The following is a 20,963-nucleotide window of genomic DNA, read 5'->3' as shown; positions in this document are numbered from 1 at the left end:
AGCTTTAAACAACCCCACAGTTGTTTAAGAATGAGACCCCTTCCCAGCCCTCATTTTGCTAGAAATTACTTCTTCAGAGCTTATCTGTGTGCACGGATATGGCCAGACCGTTTACAAGGACTTAAGAGTTACAGCCAGAGGCCGGACACCTGGTATCCATAGCAGGACACCTGGGTGGCTCAGTCGGTTAAGCGTCTGCCTTGGGCTCAGGTCATGCATGCTCTCAGGGTCCTGGGATCGAGCCTTGCATCGGGCTCCCTGCTCAGCGGGGAGTCTGCTTCTCCCTCTGCACCACCCTCCGCTTGTGCTCTCTCTCCCTCACACACACACTCTCTCTCTCAAATAGGCAAATAAAATCTTTTTTAAAAATGAGTCAACGGACCATAGCTGCAAGGAAGCCTGCATCTCATCAGAAACTAGCTTAGCAGGTCTCTCTCGCTGGTAAGGAAGAATGAGACTCATGGTGACTATGTCTGGGGCTAAGAACACGGGGACCACCGAGCTGTTCCCGCGGGTGGTTTTAAAACAGTGTGCTCGGGGATCCCTGGGTGGCTCAGCGGTTTATTGCCTGCCTTCAGCCCAGGGCATGATCCTGGAGACCCGGATCGAGTCCCACATCGGGCTCCCTGCATGAAGCCTCCTTCTCCCTCTGCCTGTGTCTCTGCCTCCCTCTCTCTGTGTCTCTCATGAATAAATAAATAAATTCTTTAAAAATAAAAATAAAATAAAATAAAATAATAAAATAAAATAAAATAAAATAAAACAGTGTGCTCTTCTGCAGTCTCTCCTTCTAGCCTGAGAACGGCCCTTCTCAGGAGGAGGCAGTAAGAGCGGAACCCCAGTTTTTCTCCAGCAGGCTACCCCAGTCTACCATGTTTGGTGTCTCTTCCTTTGCATTTTGTTCTATGGGGAATTGGGGCCACGTTGGGATCCCAGAGTTCACAGCAGAGAAGAGACCCATTGATCAACATGCCAGTTGGTCTCTTTGGTCTGTCAGAGGGACTTACAGAGCCAGGGCCCCAGAACGAGTTCTTCTGTGTCTTCCTAGCATGGACTGCAAGTATAACTTAGGGAGTGACTCATCTGTGTAACGATGTGCTTCACATCCTCCACCGAATGTCACACCACATTATGGCCCTACACTTACGACAGGAAGACCCCAGTCCATGCATGTGTAGTAATGGTACTGTCAGGTGGAAGATCGTGTCCCCCACATGGAGATAGGCCAGTGAGGTGGACCTGCCTCCGTCTAGACCAGGCTTCTTAACTGATTCATGGTGCCATGGCACAAGCCCCACAGATTCCTACCCGGAAAAACGTATTTAAGTGCAGAAGATAAAATACATAAATACATGAGATCACAAGTGGAACCAACTTATAGTGAAAACAGTTAACCCTAACAGGAAAACAAGTGGTGATGTGGTTGTAAATGTGCTGCTTTATCCACGCATTAAAGAACACAATCCAGTAGCGGGCCTCGTAACTCCAGAAATTTCGAGGCAGCAATGCGCATGAGAGCTAAGTTTAAATATCTGCGAGAACTGTAAAGTGAAATGAAAGTGGGTGGGATTCCCATTGTTGGCAAAGCCACGGGTGCCAGTGGGAGTGAGGAGCCATACTGTCCATAATCTAGAAGCAAAGGGAATGCCACATGTCAACCTGGTAGATAAAGATGTAACTCTCCCCACGCAGTTTCACAGACCCCCTGAGTTCTCTGGGGGACCCTCTGGTTAAGAAGCCCAGATCTAGACCTGTGTCCCAAGGGCGCATTAGGGTCGAACCCTTCGACCACTTTATTTTACCTCCTACCAGCGCCTGTCATGGTCTCTGGCACGAGAAACGGGATCAATAGTGTCGCTTCAAAGGCCAGAGGCATCAAAGCAAATCCCCACGCCGTGTGTTTGCTGGAGAGGCCCAGCTGGGCAGCCCCAGTCACGCTTCCCCTCGGCAGCGTGGGAAGCAAGACCCTCAGGTCACCTCGAAGAGCTTCGTCTGGTTTTCATTCTGGTTTCTTTTCATCTGGAGGAAATACCTTGGAGCAGGTGATGGTGAAGAGGCTGGTGGGCCGCGAGGACCGCTGTCATCTCGTCGTGGTCGGAAGGATGGATGTACTCATAAATGCTGTTGCCCGTGAGCTCCACCTGCCGCAGAGGGAAGGGGAGGGTCAGAAGTCCTCTCGGGGTTGCCCGGGGAGGGGGGGCCAAGGAGGGGCAGGTGTACAGGAGGTATGCACTGCCGGGGACAGGGCTTCGACCTCAGCTCGCAGCGCACACCTTCTCCACATGCAGAGACATGTGTCTTCTCTCAAGCAGCGCCCTGAACCGTCTCCCACGTGGGGACTGGGGCCCAAAGCCAAGACAGGCCTAAGCAGGAGGAACTGGGCCGTGAAGGAGGAAAAGGTGGACCATGGAGGGGGGTGACCTGGTGGCCCTGGGCAGTAGCCTTTATATAGGAGGCAGCTCACAACAGACTGGAGCCAGGGCCTTGCCCTCCACCTCACTCCCATGCTGCCTGAGGAGACGGGCCAGGCCGGGACACCTGACCAGACCACAGTCACTGCGAGAGCCACGTCCTCTCAGAGGCTGAGCAGGTGGGAGCCACGGGGGCTCCACTGCACCTGAGGAGGGCTCACCGGCCGACAAAGGCCCTCTCTCCTTCAGTGCTGAGCTGCTGTGCCCCTCAGGCACCGCCAGGCCTCTCACACGTTGCCAGAAACATGTCCCTAACCTTCTGAATCTGGGATGACTGGGTGACCCAGTGGCTCCGGCCCACGGGTGACCTGCAGGAAAGTCTGGGCCCACTCCAGGTAGCCACATGACAGGGTGGTTATTTCTGGGGCTTGCTACCCCAGCGCCTGGACACCACCTACTTCCAGGCACACCCTGCAGAGGACGCGATGGCAGGCCTGGAGGTCACGTGCATGTTGGACAGGACCCTGCTTTGCAGGTACGGGAGTCTCTAGGAAAACTCCAGCTTTGGGACCTTTCCACCGAGGTCCCTGGTGATTTGATGCCTGAACTGGAGAACTCTTCTATTGTTCTCCCAAACCTAAGTGCGGGGAGAGGGGAAGTTAGAGAGTCTCAAGACCTGGACACCCTTACCCATCCAAAGATGGGCAGTGCCATAGAATGTTCCAGAGACTATGACTGTCAGAAAGGGCCTTCTGAGTAGCAGTGAGTGGATCCTATTTTAGAGACCCAAGAGTGCGGATGAGAACAGTGAATCAGTGCACCGGGATTGGTCAGAAGCCCAGGGCAGTGAGGGCTCTTCCATCACAGCCGGGAGGAGCCCCGAAGCCCAGAGTGTGGAAGAAACAAAGCATGTGAGAACAGCACAGAACCGTGGGCAGGCCTGAAGAACTTTCTCTGCTCTGCCCCACGGAGGGAGGGCCAGCTAAAAGAGCAAAGGGAGGCTTGTGAGTGCCTTGCCCGTAACCACCCCCTCGTTATTTTTAAGTGTGTCATGCTACGTGTTTGTCACTGGTCTCAATCAGAGCAGAGATAACATGATCTTGTGCAAAGGGGCAGCGTGGACCGTGCCACCTCACGCAGCAGGGCAACCGCAGCCAGGCAATTTAATGGACAAGGTCTCCTGGGAGCCACCGGTCCAAATTAGCATCCAGGCCATCGGCTCTTTACTTGGGACCAAGTAATTTACCCCAGTCCTCTGGCCAGTTCTTCCAATTTGTTAAGACGTATGAGTTACCATTTTATTCAGAACCAACTATGTTTCTGGCCCACTAACTAATCTTGTCCCTAAAACGGCTTTCACAGTCCTGTTTTCTGCATGATTCATGGAATGTTTCTTTCCAATATTATGCCAACGGAGGAAGGGAGAGAATCCTGTTACAGAGAGCCTCCCTACCTCCCCACTGGACACTCACCTCCCAAACCTGGCACTTGCGCTAATGGCCCTAAAGGGGATTTGCCTATGACCACAGTTATTATGAGAGTTGATTAAAAAACAATGAGGATTAAGAACTAAATGTTCTTCTTTCAAATCATTTCTATTTATCCTTAAAACATTTCCCAAAAATCAGCAACCAACGGACTTAAACCAGTTAAGTCAGCCATTCAGGACAGGACTATCTCGCCTTCCCTGGGGACAATGATGGAGGTTCTTTGTGAACCTCCCTTGTGAAAGGGATTGGCTAATCAGTAACAGACTGGCTGGTTTTTGTTTTCAATCGATTCACAATTTCAATGGTTTATTTTTATTTTAAAGATATTTTATTTAGTTATTCATGAGAGACACAGAGGGAGAGGCAGAGACACAGGCAGAGGGAGAAGCAGGCTCCCTGCAGGGAGCCCAATATGGGACTCGATCCCAGGCCCCTGGGATCATGACCTGAGCCGAAGGCAGAGGCTCAACCACTGAGCAACCCAGGCGTCCCTCAATGATTTATTTTTATTTTTTATTTTTTATTTTATTTTTATTTTTTTAAATTTTTATTTATTTATGATAGAGAGAGAGAGAGAGGCAGAGACACAGGCAGAGGGAGAAGCAGGCTCCATGCACCGGGAGCCCGATGTGGGATTCGATCCCGGGTCTCCAGGATCGCACTCTGGGCCAAAGGCAGGCGCCAAACCGCTGCGCCACCCAGGGATCCCAATTTTTTATTTTTTTAATGATTTATTTTTAAAATGAAAAAGTCACAAGATTGAATTTTTTATGTGTTGGCCTACCATTTCTCCCTTACTCATGGTTTTAGGGGAAAAAATGAGCATTTCGGTTTGCTCTCAGTTCTTCATCAGAAAAAAGTGTCTTCTTCTTAGAGAAAGTATATTTATATACTTGCAAAACGACTCGCATCTGTCCTTACAGGGATTTGATTTGTGTTTTAATCCCAAAGTAGCTTCATCTGTCTTCAAAGACCCCATTCTTGCCACATGCGTTTGGAGTACGAGAAGAGAGAGGGTCCATGAATTAAGAGGCTTGATTTTCTGAATCCTTGATTCAATTATAAACTCCAAGGCTGTCCGGGAAGTAAAATGGTCTTCAAATAACGGAAATGTTTTTAAAGAACAAATTTTGGAATGATAAAACAGTGCTGACCTTGACTCATAATTATGCTTGACATGGTGTTTCCTGTATTTACATATCTATTCGTGCTTTTGAGTGGCTGAAAGAAATGTGACTACCTCACAAAAAAAAAAAAAAAATTATGGTTGTCGCTATAAAACTTCCCAGGTCTCATACATCAACCTTATTAAAACAGACCCTCAATGTGATATTTTAGTATTTGTAAAACCCTGCTAACTACAAAATGAATTGCTTTCCTACTAAGAGCGTTTTTATGTTTTGCTGAATAGCTTTCCTTCCTGCCAAGAAACCTACGTATGATAAATACAGCACTAAATGGATATATTCTGGGTCAGAAGGGGAAAGTCACCCAGTACTCTGGAAACACACATTACTCTGCTTTGGGTGTTTTGCTGACTATGGTAAATTAAGCATTTAAAAAAAAAAAAAAAGATTTGGGTTTCAGGGTTCAAGTTATGTCAACAAACATAAAACGCTGTCCTTTCTCTTTATTTCAAAAGTGAAAGGATTAGGTCTTATGGCCCCAAACAATGCCATGGCTATTTTTACGGTTGAGGTTCCGGCCGCAATCTCAAATATTACATTTTTCCTTTATATGTCTCACAAATGGCTATTTCACACATATCTATAGTTATTTGCAAATTTATATCAGTTACTGAGATGCTACATAGCGTATTTGACTTTAGTGAAGAAATGTAAATAAACCACTGGGATACTTTTAAAAAGAGTCAGAGGAAATACACATCAGGTATACAGGTTTTTTTTCCTCCTTCCAATATAAATAAGTTAATTACATTAACCAAAAAACCACGGAACTAACCATCTAATAAACTTGTGTGGATAAAGAGTGCTTCCCCAACTCTACTTCTTCCAAATAGATATAAATTTGACTACCTGAATTATTATGTATCATTTGTGTGCGCACACACCAAGTAGAATTTTCAAGCCTGACGCCTGACTCTGTTTCCCAACACTCAGACCGTGGGCTGAGGAGGCAACTTGCATTTTGTGGTTGTCTCCATCACTCCTTGGTTCGGACCGTGTCAAGTCTGACATGTCGCAAGGATCACCATGTTTACTAATTTAAAAGCAAGAATAATAAACTCTGCCCGACTCCTTACTCCAATACTTGTTTTTAAAAAGTTCAATAAAAAGCTTTGAATTAGGATGGGCTTCTAACACATAAAGAATCATTTTTATACTCTCAAGTAGATCATTCAGATACTTATTTAGGTAGTGCAGGGTTTTTTTTGTTGTTGTTGTTTTTTAGAAAAACACCACTTTGCTGTGAATTGTCACAAAGTTATGACAGCCTAAGAGCTTGGGTTCCCCAGGAGCTGCTACCATAGAGTTTAACCCTGAATTAATGTGAAAGATGTTGTTACTTAATGAGATAATGTCATTGAGAGTAATTGAAAGTTCTTGGAACACAGAAGGACGCTATGTAAATATAAGCTATTAGTACTCTCGTTATTCATCAGAAAATCTGTTTAAAGGGATCCTCGGCCTACTGGACGGAATTTTCTTAACACTCTCATCTCTGAGGATTAAAAAAAATCCTTAAGCCTGTTTTAATAAAGTTTTCATGTTTGACATACTTGCCTGACTTTTTCCTGATAAAAATAATCCAAAAGATACAAAAAAATTTTTTTCAAAGGAGAATGTGGGTATTTGACATCCTATTCAATACTTCATTTTACTATTTAAGTAGAGAAGACAGGAAAAAATACACACTGTGATTCTGCCTAGATTTCCTTCTACAGAGTTAATCGTGAGCAGGAGGCAGATTTGAGGGGAAGGTTTGTTGTTGCTTATTTAAACAGTTCAGCATGGAACACTCCCCAGACACTAACGAGGGGCTCGTGTCTGCATTCGAGTGTTTTCGTAGCTGGAGACTGATGGTGAGACAGTCCCGCCAAGAGATCAGGAGGGAAAAAAATCAGTCGTTCTACACAGTCAGTTTGATTTATCTTTTTTAAAATGACACTTCTCACAGATAAAAGGCAATATTCTTGAAAAATGATGGTGTAGGGGCACCTGGGTGGCTCGGTGGTTGAGCATCTGCCTTTGGCTCAGGTCGTGATCCCGGGGTCCTGGGATCGAATCCCGCATCAGGCTCCCCGCATGAAGCCTGCTTCTCCCTCTGCCTATGTCTCTGCCTCTCTCTCTCTGTAGTTCTGATGAATAAATAAATTTCCTCTCCTTTCAAAATTGTGACACCAAGTTTGATTTCTGCATTAATGACCAAAAGGAAATATAATTTTCACTGGGGTTCTGCTTAGATTTCCTTTTGTAAAGCTCATCATTGAACAGGAGGCAGATTTGTCACCTATACGATATTTTGTTCATTCTTGATTACTGTGCTCATATAAATCAATTTCATTTCCCACATAAAAAGAGAAAAATGATTGAGAGCGAGATGTAGGATGCTAGAAGCTTATGCCTGAGTGAACGGGGACGTCCCAGAATGTACACAGGGCCTTAGGATGTGCCAGGACTAAGCAACCCTAATATGTGCCCACCACAGGACACTTTGAAGCAACTTTGTGCTACTTGAAGTATAGTTCTAATGAAACTCTGGAGACACTTGGCTTTTGTGTAGCTCCTTATGATTTATAAATCACATAAAATGGGCACTTTGATAGATTTCTTATCACAATCCTGAAAGAGAGGTAAAGCAGGCAGTATTTTCTTATTTAAGTGGTGGCTCAGAGAGGTTAAGTACCTGCCCTACCAAACAATGAAAACCATCTAACTGCATTTCCCTTTTTGCTTTGACTACTAGGGAGCTCAGATCCAAATTTAATATCTGAAAATAGTGACTTTATCTGTTTTATCATTGTTTAGTCATTTTTAAAGGATGTGAAATGATTTATCTTGTTTGTGATGTTATTATAAGACTAAGCAAAGGCCTGATAAATTACAACTGAAAAATTAAGTAATCTGCTCAAAATCATTCGGCCACAGATTGAATTAGGGCTAGAAACCAGACTGGTTACAACGAAAGGGCCTTAAGTAGTTCTAAATAGGCAAAGTGGAAATTCAGAGAATAACAACCTTGGAAAATATCTAAATAGTACATTTCATGTTCCCACAGTATTTCCCATTCTACAAATATACTGATACCATTAGCCATAAAAGTGTAAGAGCCAAGCCTTAGCAAATTTTAAACTGGAGACCTGGTTTCATAAAGGAAGAGAAGAGTAAGAGAAAAGGAAACACTAAATAATCTTAATATGAAATTCTCTTTAAAGGATTTTACATAAGGATCCCGGGCACAGAAACCCCCTGGGCATGAATAAGGACATTCACACATTGGAAGAGAAGGTTGTAAACAAGTGGCAAGTTTAAAAAATGCATTGGCAGAAAAAGAAAAGGAATACACTAGATGCAGTTTTCCAAATTGGTAATTTTGTTTTTTAGTGAAAAGAAAAAAAGAAAAAAAAAAAAAAACCCACCCCAGTCCCGTTAATTGGCACGTTTTATTTTGGCTTAACTACAGAGGGGGCTGGTGCAATACGGATTATTCATCTGCCTCCTGGGAGCCCATTTCCTGTCTCTAATTAATTCTAGCGTGTCTTCAGTCGTAATGAAAAAAAAGCACTCTGATAATTCACAATGCAAAGAAACATTTAGTCCCTATATGTATGAAAAAAAATGTGACTTTTAGAACCACGATCCACGCTCGTTAAACCAGAAACGTGAACGGCCAAAATCAGTTAGACTCCTCCCCTCCCCCATTCCGAGGAGCCCAGACTGCAGCCGAATTCTCCCCCAAACCCTGGGCACCACGGGAATAGATAAAAGCTGAGCGCACCTTTCTCCTTTATGGGATGAACCCCCTTTTAGAGGACAGTTCCAGAAAAATCGGTAATATTTAAATGTTCTAGAGAAAACAGGCCCTTGCTGTGCAAAACAGTAGTAAACTGGGTTTTATGAGTTTCTATCACAAGCATATAAAATGCTTTACTGAAACGACCACTGAACTGGAAAAACTCAGGAAAAATTACCCTGAATTCCATGTGAACACTCATAAATCTACCCCCCTCTTCTCTCTCCCCAAAGCACAGTCTGCATAAAATCCATGTTCAACATCAGTTTTCCTCTCGCTTTCATGGCAATTCACAATACCACGTGCAGCCCAGCAAGCGCAGACGGAAAAACCTCCCTTTGTGAAGCTCTTGTTAGTGGCCGAGTGTTACTGTAGAAGCAGAGTCCAGGCTATCAGATGGAATCTCAGAACAAAGCTGACTGTTGCAAAGATATACTGGTCATTAATCCCAAAGGAAAAAAAAAAAAAAAGAAAGTAAAACCAGGAAATGTAACATGAAGAAAAGCTCTGCGGGATGGCCTAAGAAGATGATTTTGCCATTTTGGATTATTTCATCCACAAAAGCAGACACTTGAATAGAATCATTTATAAGCTGGGTAAGACTGTCAAGATCTGCCAACATTTAATGTTATATTTTGGTTGTAAATAAAGATAGGTAATACCTACCTGCGACAAGCCCAAATGTACAGAAGCTGTCTCCGATATATACATGATTTTGCCATCAGACGCTACCACGAAAACAAATCCATCCAAAGTCTGTAAAAGAGAGCGCCAGGGTAAGAGTGAAATCTGATAATTGTACTGTCACTGAAGTGGAGGAATGTATAAAATATTATCATCCATACGTATTTGTTAAATGCAAAACGGAGCCCAGGGCCATAAGAGTGATTCCAGGTTACAACACCGAAGCCTTAATTCCCGGGGCCAGGCTCTCAAACGCTTTTAAAGCACTTTAAAAACAATCTTACATCCACATCACAAAAATCATGCAAAACACTTGAGAACTCCTCACATGCTCAGTTTAAATGCAGTAGCTTTATTGTTTAGGGTTTATTTTAGCACTTAGCACAAATCCGGAGTTCTATGGTTCTTAGGGGGAAACCTACCACTATATAGACCATTTTATGTCATAATTGGCAGTCCTTTATACCGCTAGGACATATGCTTTATTTGCCACAATTTTCTAGTTACCCGTAAGTACCATTTGAATAATAAATTCCGAACACTACCACTCCCCTGAAAATAAAATACCCGGTTATTTTAACAGACTATGTCTACAGAATTAACTACTTAGAATTTGCAAGAGATCAAATAACCTTTGCAAAATTCAAGGAGAAAAAGGATCAATTTCTGAAAAATTAAAACTACCTAAATGATACTGCCTAAGCTGGCTAGCCTTCAAAAAAATAAAGTAAAAATTTAAGAGCTAATTAAGACAAATAAAAAGGTAATGATTGTATTTATATGTGGCAAGGATAAAAAGACTAAATTATTTTTGAAAAAGGAAACTGCATTTTTATTTACCCATTCATATTTTAGATCCAGAACCAAAGAAAAGCAATAAAGTTGGTGAAAGATCCATACAACCCACAATGCTGCCCCCATAAAAAATATTCCAAATTAATTTCTGGCCACAAATTCTATTTTTACAGCATGTAATTGAAACCAGATTACCTTCGGTTTTTCTAAATTTACCCCCCTTTGGAGGGGGGCCTAAAAAGAATGTGGTAGAAATGAAACTTGAAAGATATCCTTACATTCTGCTGTCTCAAATACAGTTTTACTGTAAAAATCCTTTGCCAACTAAACTATCATCACCCTAACCTATGCTGAGGTTGAAATCAACATCTTGATTATAAGCCTTCCTTTCTTGTTTCTAACTCAGCTACAAAATATTTTCCCAACTAAATTCCGTTTCCAAAATATAAACTATACGGCAGTTTTTAAAATTATAAACGTTTCGGCACTTTTTGGTCTCTTGCTTAACTCCAAAATCATTAAAGGGATGCATTTATTGAAACAGCATCTGACGGTCAGCCATACGAGAAAAAAAGAAAAAATTATCATAACTAAATTCTGAAAGTTGCCAGCAGTAACTAAAAAAATAATATCCTTAATGGAAAATGTTGAGTATGCCTTCAGAGCTGCAAATGACCCAATTCGCTTGAATGTACATTAACTGTAAACACACCCAAGCACCCAGCGTTCCTGAATTAAAGAAATGCACGGTGGAGGAACCTAGACGTGTTGACTGTGCCCGCCTGGTTTTGACTGAAGTTGTCACTGATGTTAGTGTCACTTATAATATGTTGGAGTATCAAACAAGCACAAGACTGCTGCGCCCGGAGCTGCAAGTGAGCAAAGGGGTGATCGCAGGGCACGGGAAGGACTCCAAGAGCGCCATTTCCCCGGCCTGGCTATGACATCGTTTGTTTCACGCTGTAAAAGCTTCAGGTTTTAAATATTCTCCGAGATCTTCTCTTCCCCAGAGCATGCATTTAAATAAATAAATAAATAAATAAATAAATAAATAAATAAATAAATAAATGTTTAAAAAATCATACTAGGGCATTCGGAGACAGGGGTTTCGAAAAGATCCGCTTTTTTCGAAATGCGGAGCTCTTGGCTGACTCGCTGACCCAAGTCATTGCAAGCTGCCGCCAACTTTTTTTTTTCTTTTAAAGAAAACACAAAATAGAAGGAGGAAATGCAAAACAGCTCTCGGTAAGCATTTTTCGATGGCAGAGACAAATGACGGGTGGGGGGAATGAATCGGATCGTTGATGAGGCTCTGTAAAGGGCGTTTGAAAGATTCTGAGACAAGAGGCGTTGAGGTCCCCACCTCGCGCCGGCTGCTGACTTGGAAGTGGCTGGTCATGCGCACGCTTACCGGGCTAGAGTCGCAGACACTGCGGGCCAAATCCGCCAGGAGCGGTTTACTGGTTGGACTAAAGGACTCTGAGCTGAGGGCTCTAAGCGGCTGACCACAACCCAAGCAAGGGTTCCTTCCCTTCACGAGCCAGGTGACCCTGAGGCCCCACCAGGCGGTGACCTGGAGCACTCAAGACTTGAAGGACTGTGTTGAACCAGGCCCCAGCACTTGCTGTGTGACCTCAGGCATGCTGCTTAACCTCTCTGTGCCTCAATTTCCTCCTTCGGAAAAAACGAAGTTCAAAACAGAACCTCCTCTGGGTGGGTGATGATGCAGGATGCTGCAGTAGTAAACTCTCAATAAATGCCAACTGTTAATACTTTATTATAGACGCTGTCTTCCTTTCATTGCACACCCCCCCCCAAACATATAGGATTGTCAGGGGCTTTAGAACTACCACACTCCGGCTCAGAGGGCCCGATGGATCGATCGTTCCTTCTTTGGCTCAAGCGCCTGGCACAGCATCTGGCACAGAGCAAATGCTCCATAAAAGTTCCCTAAGGGAAGTTAGGTTGGAAGGAACCCCGCGCCCACCGGCGCCCCTAGGCCTAGATTTCGCTGGCTAGCGAGTCCTGGGGCTAGTGAGTCTTGGGGCTGGGAATGATGAGATGCAATGCGGGGTCCAGGTGGGGCTGCCTGGAGGTTACTCTGGCTGAGCTGAGTCCACCCCCAGTCTCTGCCTTCAAGGAGGATGCACTGGACAAGGGGGCGGGTGGGGAGAAGGGGGAGTCAGTAGCCAACTGCCTCGAGGTCCAGGAGCTGTCTCTGGCCTCGGGACCTCTGCAGCCTGATGGTGGCCTTTGGATCCCCCCGGGGCTTCTTGGGGAGGGACACCTGGAGACTGGGGTGACGGGGTCAAAAGGGAGCCCAAACCGCCTGCAGGTCAGCGCTCCTTAGGCGGCTGGAGGCTAAGGAGGCTTTACCTGAAGCAAGTGCGATCCCAGCTCCTTGGCGACGCTGTCCAGGGGCCCGGCGCGGCACGGCTGTCCCCACGCGTCTCCTAAACCTGGACCGAGGAGTAAAGCAAATCAGTAAACGCCAGCGCGGCTGGAGAGGCCCCCACACCCGAAGGGCGCGCAGCACCTCCCCACCGTGCGCCCGGCTGGTCCCTCGGAATCCCCAGCGCCCCAACCCGCCGCCTCCTGGGCTCCACAGCCACTGGCTGTGTCCTTGCCGTGTCCTTGCCATCGCCCCTTTGCCGGGGATTAAAGAGAAAAAAGGCCAGAGGAGATAGTCCCGCCAAGGCCTTGGGTCCAAGCGCCCCCAGCGCGCACCGAGCTCGTCCGCACCGAGCTCGTCGCCAGGCCCGTGGCTCCCGTGGGTCGCCCATGTGCTCACGGCTCTGAAATTGCCGTTTCATTTGAAATGCCATAAAGTAATCTAATCTGCTTTGAAATCGGCCATCCTTGAAGCCAAACGGGGGTATCGATTTGACCTGTAAAAACTCCCCCATGGACCTTCCCTCACTGCCTCCCTTTGCTGTGTCACCGGCGACCACGCGTTTCCCTAAAGATGGAGAGGCCCAGACGGAAAGCCTTAGTCTTAGACGTCTTGGAGGCAACTTTTCCTGCCTTAAAAAAAAAACAAAAAACAAACTTTTTTTTTTTTTTAATTTTAAACCACGTATAATCCCTCAGACTCCCCAGTCCTCACAGGGGCCTCGGGAGCGCCTTCCCTCTTCTGATCCTAGTGCTCCAGCTTGGGAAGGCTTTACCTGGGGGCTTCCCCGGGGGGCGAGGCCTGGTGGGGATGGGGAGAAGGCAGTGGGAGTCCTGTAGGTACTCCACGATAACTGGAAGAATTAGGGTTCCCCAGTTCTTAACTGCTCCCTCACCCGACTTCCTGCTTCTCCCCACCACCTCCCTGAAGGTCAGGAGTATTTCAGAAAGTGCACCTGGGGAAAGGTGGCCCAGCCCAGCGAAACCTCCTCTCCTGTGACCCCAGAAATCCCAGGCTTTCTTCTGCATATTCAGGAGAAAGTAGGAAACCCAGGTGAGGTCTTGGCACTAAGTGCCAGGTGGGAGAGCCCCCAGCGGTTACCTGGAGTCCTTCCCATAAGGACTGGCCAGCAATGGTCCAGTTAGCACCACTGCCCAGGAGCAAGGTGGAGAAGGCCAGGGGCTGCTGTCTCAGCCTGCACCCCATTGCCTCCAGCGGGAAGGCGGCCCTGGGCTCCAGGCCCACTTGTGCACCATCCACCCCTGGATAAGACCCCTAAGGTGTTAGCTGTGGGTCTCACCGCAGGTATGTCCTCTTCCCTTCCTCCTCCTTTCCTCCCAGCTGATCCCCACTGCAAGTTGGGAGTGCGGGTTGTGAAGCCAGAGCTGGATGCGGGGAGTGTGGAACCTCACCTAGACACAGCAAATTTGGGGACCATTCCCCTGCACTACAAAACTCCAAGCAAGTGGCCTAGAAAGTTACCACGTAGGATCTCCCCCGCTGTGCCCAAGGGGGTCAGACATCTCACCTTCTGGAGGCCTCCACCCAAGCGTGAGGGAGCCACCCAGCCCCAGAGCCCCTCGGGAGCCCCAGGTCCTCTGCAGAGGCTTTGGGGATCCTCCCTGCAAACTCTGTTCAGTAACTAAAAAAGCGATGACCTTTAATTTCTCCTCCTGGGCTGTAGGAATTAGGGGCTTATTCTGGTCCCCCCGTAAGGAAGTGGCTAATTTCCACATATCCTGATCCCCCATACAGGATCACAGTCCCTCAGCCTTGACCATACGAACAGAGGTGTCTTCTTAACCCTAGAAAATCACTGTCTGCCCAATTTCACTCCCAAGGATGACCATAGTGACCATAGTAGGGCACCTCGGGCTCTCACTAGCAGGACCTTCCCATCCCCCCCCACCTACACAGGATGGCTTGGTGGGGGTCAATGTTTACTCCATCAAGGAGAAATGGAAAGAATTAATATTTAAAAGCCTTGGGACTTGAATTTTAAAAAAGAATTTAATAAAGACCCAAGAATCCTGATTTCTGAAAATGGACAAATGTTCCCTGGTAACTGTCCTTTACCCAGCTCCCTGGTCCTCTCCCAGGTTTGGACCACACTAGCCTTGCCTGGCTCAGTAGGAAACTGAACTCCCAGATTAGACTTCTTGCAGTGTCCGCAGCCAGGTGACCTAGGGAAATCTGTACCTTAAAGGTACAGACCCAAACCAGACTTGCCTGTCCAGCTCTCCCAAAAGCCTTGTGGAAGGCTCTGGCCTTACATGTCAAAATGCACTGGGTACACAGAACAATTTTTCACATAATTCAAATACCCTGATACTTCAAAAGAGCCAGTTCTCTTCTATCATTACAATTTTCCCTAGAATTTCCTGACCCCTCTGCTTTGCTGGTAGGTATTTGGTCTGAATGCCCCCTCTAGACCTAGCCCAAGGTGGCAGGGGTGACAGGTTCCCCTGAAGTATCCTTGCCCCCATGCCATCTCAGCCCAGGCAATGGTCCTGCCAGCTCTTACATTAGAAACCTCTGTGGATGAGACCTTTCCAACTCCACCCATAGAAATCTACTTTAGGTTGAATGTGGAGACTAAATACTGTAAGGTTGGTAACAAGAAAAAAAAAAGTAGTCTTGGTACTATAAAGCCATATGCACCCCGAAAAAGTGAGGTGCTGGGCATGTGGGCCTTATCTGGACTTCACAAAGGACTTTATTTCAGGAATGAAGGGAGACAGGTAAGACTTAGCTAAGTTCCTCCAAGATTATCAGTGGTTGGTGGTCCATCTCACCTGATCCTGGGAGCACCCACTGTTTACTGGCTGTGGGGGCAGCAGCAGGGTTGGGGGTCAGGAGGGGGGAATCCCAAGCCTGGCTTGTGGTTCCCCTGTCTGGGTTTGCTGTCCCAATTGCCCTACGTGTGTCACCAGGGAAGTCCACTGGAGACTCCATGCTACTGAGAATCCAAAATCCAGATGTCCAGGCCATAGGAGAGGAGGTCAGCCACTGGCTCGGGGTGGGGGGGTGGAGGGATGGGGGGACAGGGGACAGGGAGCCAGGAATCCCCTTTCCCCCTCAGCCTCTGATGGTTTGTGGGTACCTGTACCTTAGTATCCACATTTGGCCATTTGGCTGACTGGCTGCTTGGTTTACCAGGTTTAGGACACCTGGGTGGTTCAGTGGTTGAGCGTCTGCCTTCGGCTTAGATCATGATCCTGGGGTCCTGGGATCGAGTCCCACATCAGGCTCTCGCAGGGAGCCTGTTTCTCCCTCTGCCTGTGTCTCTGCCTCTCTGTGTGCCTCTCATGAATGAATAAATAAATAAAATCTTCAAAAAATAAAATAAACCTTACCAGGCTGTCCTGCTACTGAAGCTATCTAAATATGGTCTCTCCTCTCTGGGTGCTCCATTAGTCACTCAACAAACAGCTGTTGAGCACCTGCTGTGCAACCCCAGAGAAAGGGTCTGGAGTTTGGTAAGAACTCCTAGGATGACTTTCTGGAAGGCAGCCTTAGCTATCTGAAATGGTGACAAGAATACGCCTCACAGGAATCTTGCGAAAGCTAAATGAGGTTAAGAGGGGACCATCTGACCCTGTCACCACCCGTCTGTGGAAAACTGGATCTGGGATTGAGAAAAAAAAAAAAAAAAAAAAAACAGAACAGACCTTTCGGAAGCTCCCAGGAGACACAGAGGAGAATCTCACCTCCTGCTCCCACTCCCCGTTGAAGATGCCAGCTGGGCCAGTCTAGATGGTCTGATCTCCAGCAAGTGCCCTGACCCCTAACCTTTATTTCTCAACTCTAAAGTGAGGGGGTTTTGTGGGATTAAATGAGCTAAACCAGAGGGTGCTGAGCAAAGCTGCTGGAGTCTGGCGGGAGGCGGGGGCGCTCCCACTATCGGGGTCCAGCCTTCTCTGGCCTTCCCACTGCTAGCCCGCCTCCTCCTCCCCTCCTCCAATTCCTAGCCCCTGGTCGGGGAGAGAGGAGGGGGAGGAGGCATGTTATTGGGGAGCATGGGCCATCTGAGGACACAAGGTCACAGTGACTGGCTGCAACTACTCCAAAATCGAGAAGGGTGCCCCCCCAGGTGGGGGTTGCTCTTCCACCTCAATCCCCCTACCCCAGGGTGGAACCCCGCCCCACGGGTGTTTACACCCCGGCTTGCCGGCTTGCCGGCTTGCCGAGCCTTGGCAAGGATGGGGCCAGGCCGGGGGCTACCGCGCCGCCTGCTCCCCGTGGAGGTTGCACCCCGGGAGCCTGGGCTGCCTGGCCGCCCTAGGGGTGCCCCCGGCTGGCGCTCCTTCCTTGCTAACTGGTCTCGGTTCTGGGGTTCCTCCGAGCACTTCAACCTCGGGCCTTGGAATGCTTCGTTCTCGGGGTCCCCAAGAAGCCCGGCTTTTGGGCTTCTTTTCCAGACCTAGGGTCGCACAGGGCGCCAGGAGCAGGGTGGGAAGGGGGTTGTGGGGGCGCCCCAGGAAGGCCTGGCGGGGCCGGCCGGCGGCGGAGAAAGGGAGGGGGCTTCCAGCCTGGCCTCGCCTGGCTGCCGGCCAGAGGACGTGCTCAGACAACAGACAGGAGGCCCGGGGTCCCCCAACGCCCAAAGAGGAGGCCCGGCCCGGCCGCGCACGGAGGAGCGCGGGTGGCCCGGCGCCTGGGTTCTGGGCCCCTGGAGCCTACTCTGCCGCCCGAACCTCCAGGGCCCCCGCCCCGGAGTTCCCTCCACCGCTGCCCACAGCGGTCCGCTTGGAGACTGTTAGCTTCCCCTCCCGGAGCCCGAGGTGGAGAGGGTTGTAAAGCTCCACATTATTCCAAAAAAAAAAAAAGAAAGAAAGAAAGAAGAAAGAAAGAAAGAAAGAAAGAAAGAAAGAAAGAAAGAAAGAAAGAAAGAAAGAAAAAAGAAAAGAAAGAAAAGAAAAGAAGAAAAGAAAAAATATCTGTATTATTTCAGGTTTCGGTAGAGAAAAGGCTCGCTCCTATCTGTTTAGGTTTAGGGCGAATTTCTTGTCACCAAACTCTCTAAATCAAAGCGCTTCCATTCCCGACAACAATTTCTAGGCGTCTGCCTAAATCTAAACCCAGACAAATTCCATCACTGGAATGATTCCGGCCTCAAACCCCCATTATTTTTGTGTGAGAATGACAGTGTGTACTCCCTTCCCCTGCTCTCCCCAGCACCTGTCCAGAGTCTTCAGGTCTGGGAAAGGAGGAGGAGGGGCTCTGTGCTCCTTGGCGTAGTTAGCCTCAGTTTCCAGCTCCATTCCTGAGCTGGGACCACAGGCCAGTCCCTCGTGTCAGCTGTCTGTGTGCAAGGGCCCAAAAGGGGCACCACCCCCTATCCCACTGCTGGGAGTCGAATCCTGGCTTCTAGGAAGGAGCCTAACCAACCCATCCGCCTTGGAGTTCCTGTGGCTCTGACTCAGGCTTCCTGAGGCCCAGTGTCATCACCTGAGGGAGGAACTTGTCCTGAACCCTGCGTGGCATGGTCACCATGCAGCTCTGGCCCAGAGTTCTCCCACCGGGTGCCTCTCTGTTTCCAAAGCACCCCCTCTCCTGAAGAGAAGGCCACAGTGCAAAGAGGGCGGGGAAAATTGTGGGCCCCGCACTTCCCTGAGCCCTGCGTGTACCAGGCCTTCCCAGCCACCAGTGAACAGACTAAGTTTTAAATTCTGAGTCCACTTCCAAAGCCAGCCTTGCTTTCCCTCCCTCTTCCCTGTCTACCTTCCATTTCTTAGCTATTAAGGGAGGGGTGTGTGTGCGCGTGCGTGTGCAGAAAATAGCAGGTCTTGCAACTGCAGACAGGGAATCCCAGAGGTCCACAGAGTGGGGGCACTCTGCCATCTAAGCTGTGTCTGGCTCAGGAAAAACTTTGAACTCCCAGGAAGAAGTGACTGGAGTAAAGTCAGATGTCCACCTGCACTGCCTGGTTCCTCACACTCAATCCCAGGAAACTTGCACAGATACGGAGTTCTTAATAGGCCTATTTTACAGACAAGGAGAAGTAGGTCTAATGGGGCAGCTTAACAGAACAAAACTTTGAACGTCCCTAAACATTGCCAGCACCCCTAAGCGTGCAGTCTGACCTCCCTGGGGACTGTCCACCTTGGCTCCTATGCCTCCTTCTGCCCCTGTGTGGGAGGCTCCGAGCTCCTCCTCTATCTTCCCTCTGGCCCAGGTGGTTTCAGCTTGAAAGGAGCCATGGCCAGCGGCCTCCAGCGCAGCGAGAGAACAGCCGGTGGTGGCCGGTGGCTGGCGGCCACAGCAGCGACCGGCTGTTCTGGCCCGTGCTGTGGGACCCTGGGAAAGGCCGGCCCCTCTCTGGCCTCAATTTCTCAGGGACCAAGGGTTAGTCGGCGATGCCTGCGGTTCCTTTGGACTGCGCTATTCACTTTCTGACTCCCGAAGGCCTAACTTGGCATCTAGATCCTTCCTCACCCAGGGGTCCTTCCTGCTCCAGGACTATGGAACAAGCGGGTTCCACTGGCTGCATCATTCGGTCCGCAGCCGAGAGCCCGCGGAGCAGATCCCGGAGCTCCCGCCGCTGCGCAAACCTGCCTTGGCCCTAACCCTTCCTGATGCTGGTGCCCGGATCCCGCCCGATCCGCCAGGCCCTATTCCGTTCCCCGGCGCGGACCCAGGCTCCAGAACAGAAGCGAAATCAATTACAGCGCGGCTTCCGCAGGCCGCGCTTCCGAGCCCCCAGGAGGCGGGGTGGGGGTGGTGGTGGTGGTGGTAGTGATTTTGCATAACTGAGGTCTGTCTAAACGCGGCTTTCTCTCCCCAGGCACCCAACTTTACAACTCCGCGCCCCAGACTTTCTTCAGGGGAGCAGTGCTACCGCCCAGAGCTGCAGGCCCCAGGCCTCTGGACCAAGCGAAGAGTCCCGGGCCTCCGAGTCCAGCCCTGCAGGCAAGTGCCCCGGTTCCCTGCTCAGGCCCCGCGGGAGGCGCGGGTTGCAACCACTGCCTCTATCCCAGCCCTGATCAATCCAGACCCCAGAGGTTCAGGGCCATTTCCAAAAACTCTAGCACCAAACAACTATTTCCGGATCCCTCCCTGAGTTCCAACTGCCATAGGCACTCCCAGGAGGCACACAGGTCCCCCCTCAACCAGGCCACTATCCAACAAAGCACAGGGGCCTGGTGCTTGAGTCCTGGACCCCCAGCTAGCCCACCCCTGCAAAGGGCTCAGGGCCAACAAATTCTGAGTCTCCGGGCCTTAGAGACTCGCTTCCCAGAGTTAGAACACCCAGATCCAATTTTTAAAAATCTATAAGAAGCAGTACACCCACGACTTCCCAATTTTTAGCAGGCTTTCCTGGAAATTCTCCAAACAATAAATGGCTTACAATTAGCCCTCTTTCTGCAGAACTTTCTTTCTAATTTCTGGCTCACTTGAAATCATTGGTAACAAATCATTTAATATTCCAATCCTGGCTTCTAATGTGCTTATTTCCAGTATGGAAGTGAGAGGCCAGGGTCCTGTCCTGGTTCCCCACCTGCTTGCAGCATGCAAAGTAAGAAATAGCTCAGTCAAAAAAAAATTTTTTAAAGGAAAGAGAGAAAAACAAAACCCGACTCACCACCACTCCGTCCCGGGTGGGAAGGAGAGTCAGACCTCCTAAAACCCAATTTTCTTTTAATTGTAATATTCTGCTTCTCCGGTGGTGGGTGTGGGGATCACCCTTGGACAGAGTAATAGCGACCACCCGCTTGACAACTCCAGTAGGAGGGGCTGGAGTGGGGGCACCTCTTTATATTGGGGACAGAAAAGGAAAGAAGGTGTCTGGGGCTGAGGTGGAGGTACAGGTCACAGGCTCCTGCACGAGGGAGGAAGGTGCTGGAGGCTGCAGGGCCAGCTGGGAGGCAAGGGCTAAGCCAGGCGACCGCTTCTGAGCCTCCTGGACTCCGCGGTCATCTGTGCCGCAGGGCTGCAGGTCGCGCTGGGCGCCTGGCCCTCTGAGCTCCACCGGGGAGGCAGTGTGAAGTGCAGCTCCAGACCCAGAGCCAATTATTTCTAACCGGCTTAGGGGCAACCAACCCAAAGGTTAAGCTTACTGACTTCTGGTCGATTGCCTGGCCAGGCACTGCCTTAATGGAGGTACCCTGCACCAAGAGCGCAGCTGTCTCAGCAATGCAGCCACCACCGTCCCGTGTCCCGTGGCTAAAGTTGTTTCAGCTCCCCAACCAGCTTCTGGAGCTCCACTCTGCCCCA

The 20,963-nt window shown here is 48.7% G+C and overlaps 1 protein-coding gene across 2 annotated transcripts in view; it reads right to left on the bottom strand.

The window, feature by feature from the left end:
- Window positions 1-20,963, bottom strand: part of SIM2 (SIM bHLH transcription factor 2) — a 66,901-nt gene that overhangs the window by 31,436 nt on the left and 14,502 nt on the right. For both annotated transcript variants that reach the window (XM_049104769.1, XM_025450045.3), the window contains 3 exons: window positions 12,731-12,813; window positions 9,542-9,631; window positions 2,033-2,141 (listed from right to left, as the gene is read on the bottom strand). In XM_049104769.1, coding sequence (XP_048960726.1) covers window positions 2,033-2,141; window positions 9,542-9,586 — 154 coding nt within the window. In that variant the 5' untranslated portion in view covers window positions 9,587-9,631; window positions 12,731-12,813. The remainder of the gene's footprint in view (window positions 1-2,032; window positions 2,142-9,541; window positions 9,632-12,730; window positions 12,814-20,963) is intronic.

Source organism: Canis lupus, chromosome 31 (assembly GCF_003254725.2).
Source record: "Canis lupus dingo isolate Sandy chromosome 31, ASM325472v2, whole genome shotgun sequence".
Classification (NCBI taxonomy): domain Eukaryota; kingdom Metazoa; phylum Chordata; class Mammalia; order Carnivora; family Canidae; genus Canis; species Canis lupus.
The sequence above is the reverse complement of the archived record's forward strand: the minus strand, read 5'-3'. Positions and strand labels throughout refer to the sequence as shown.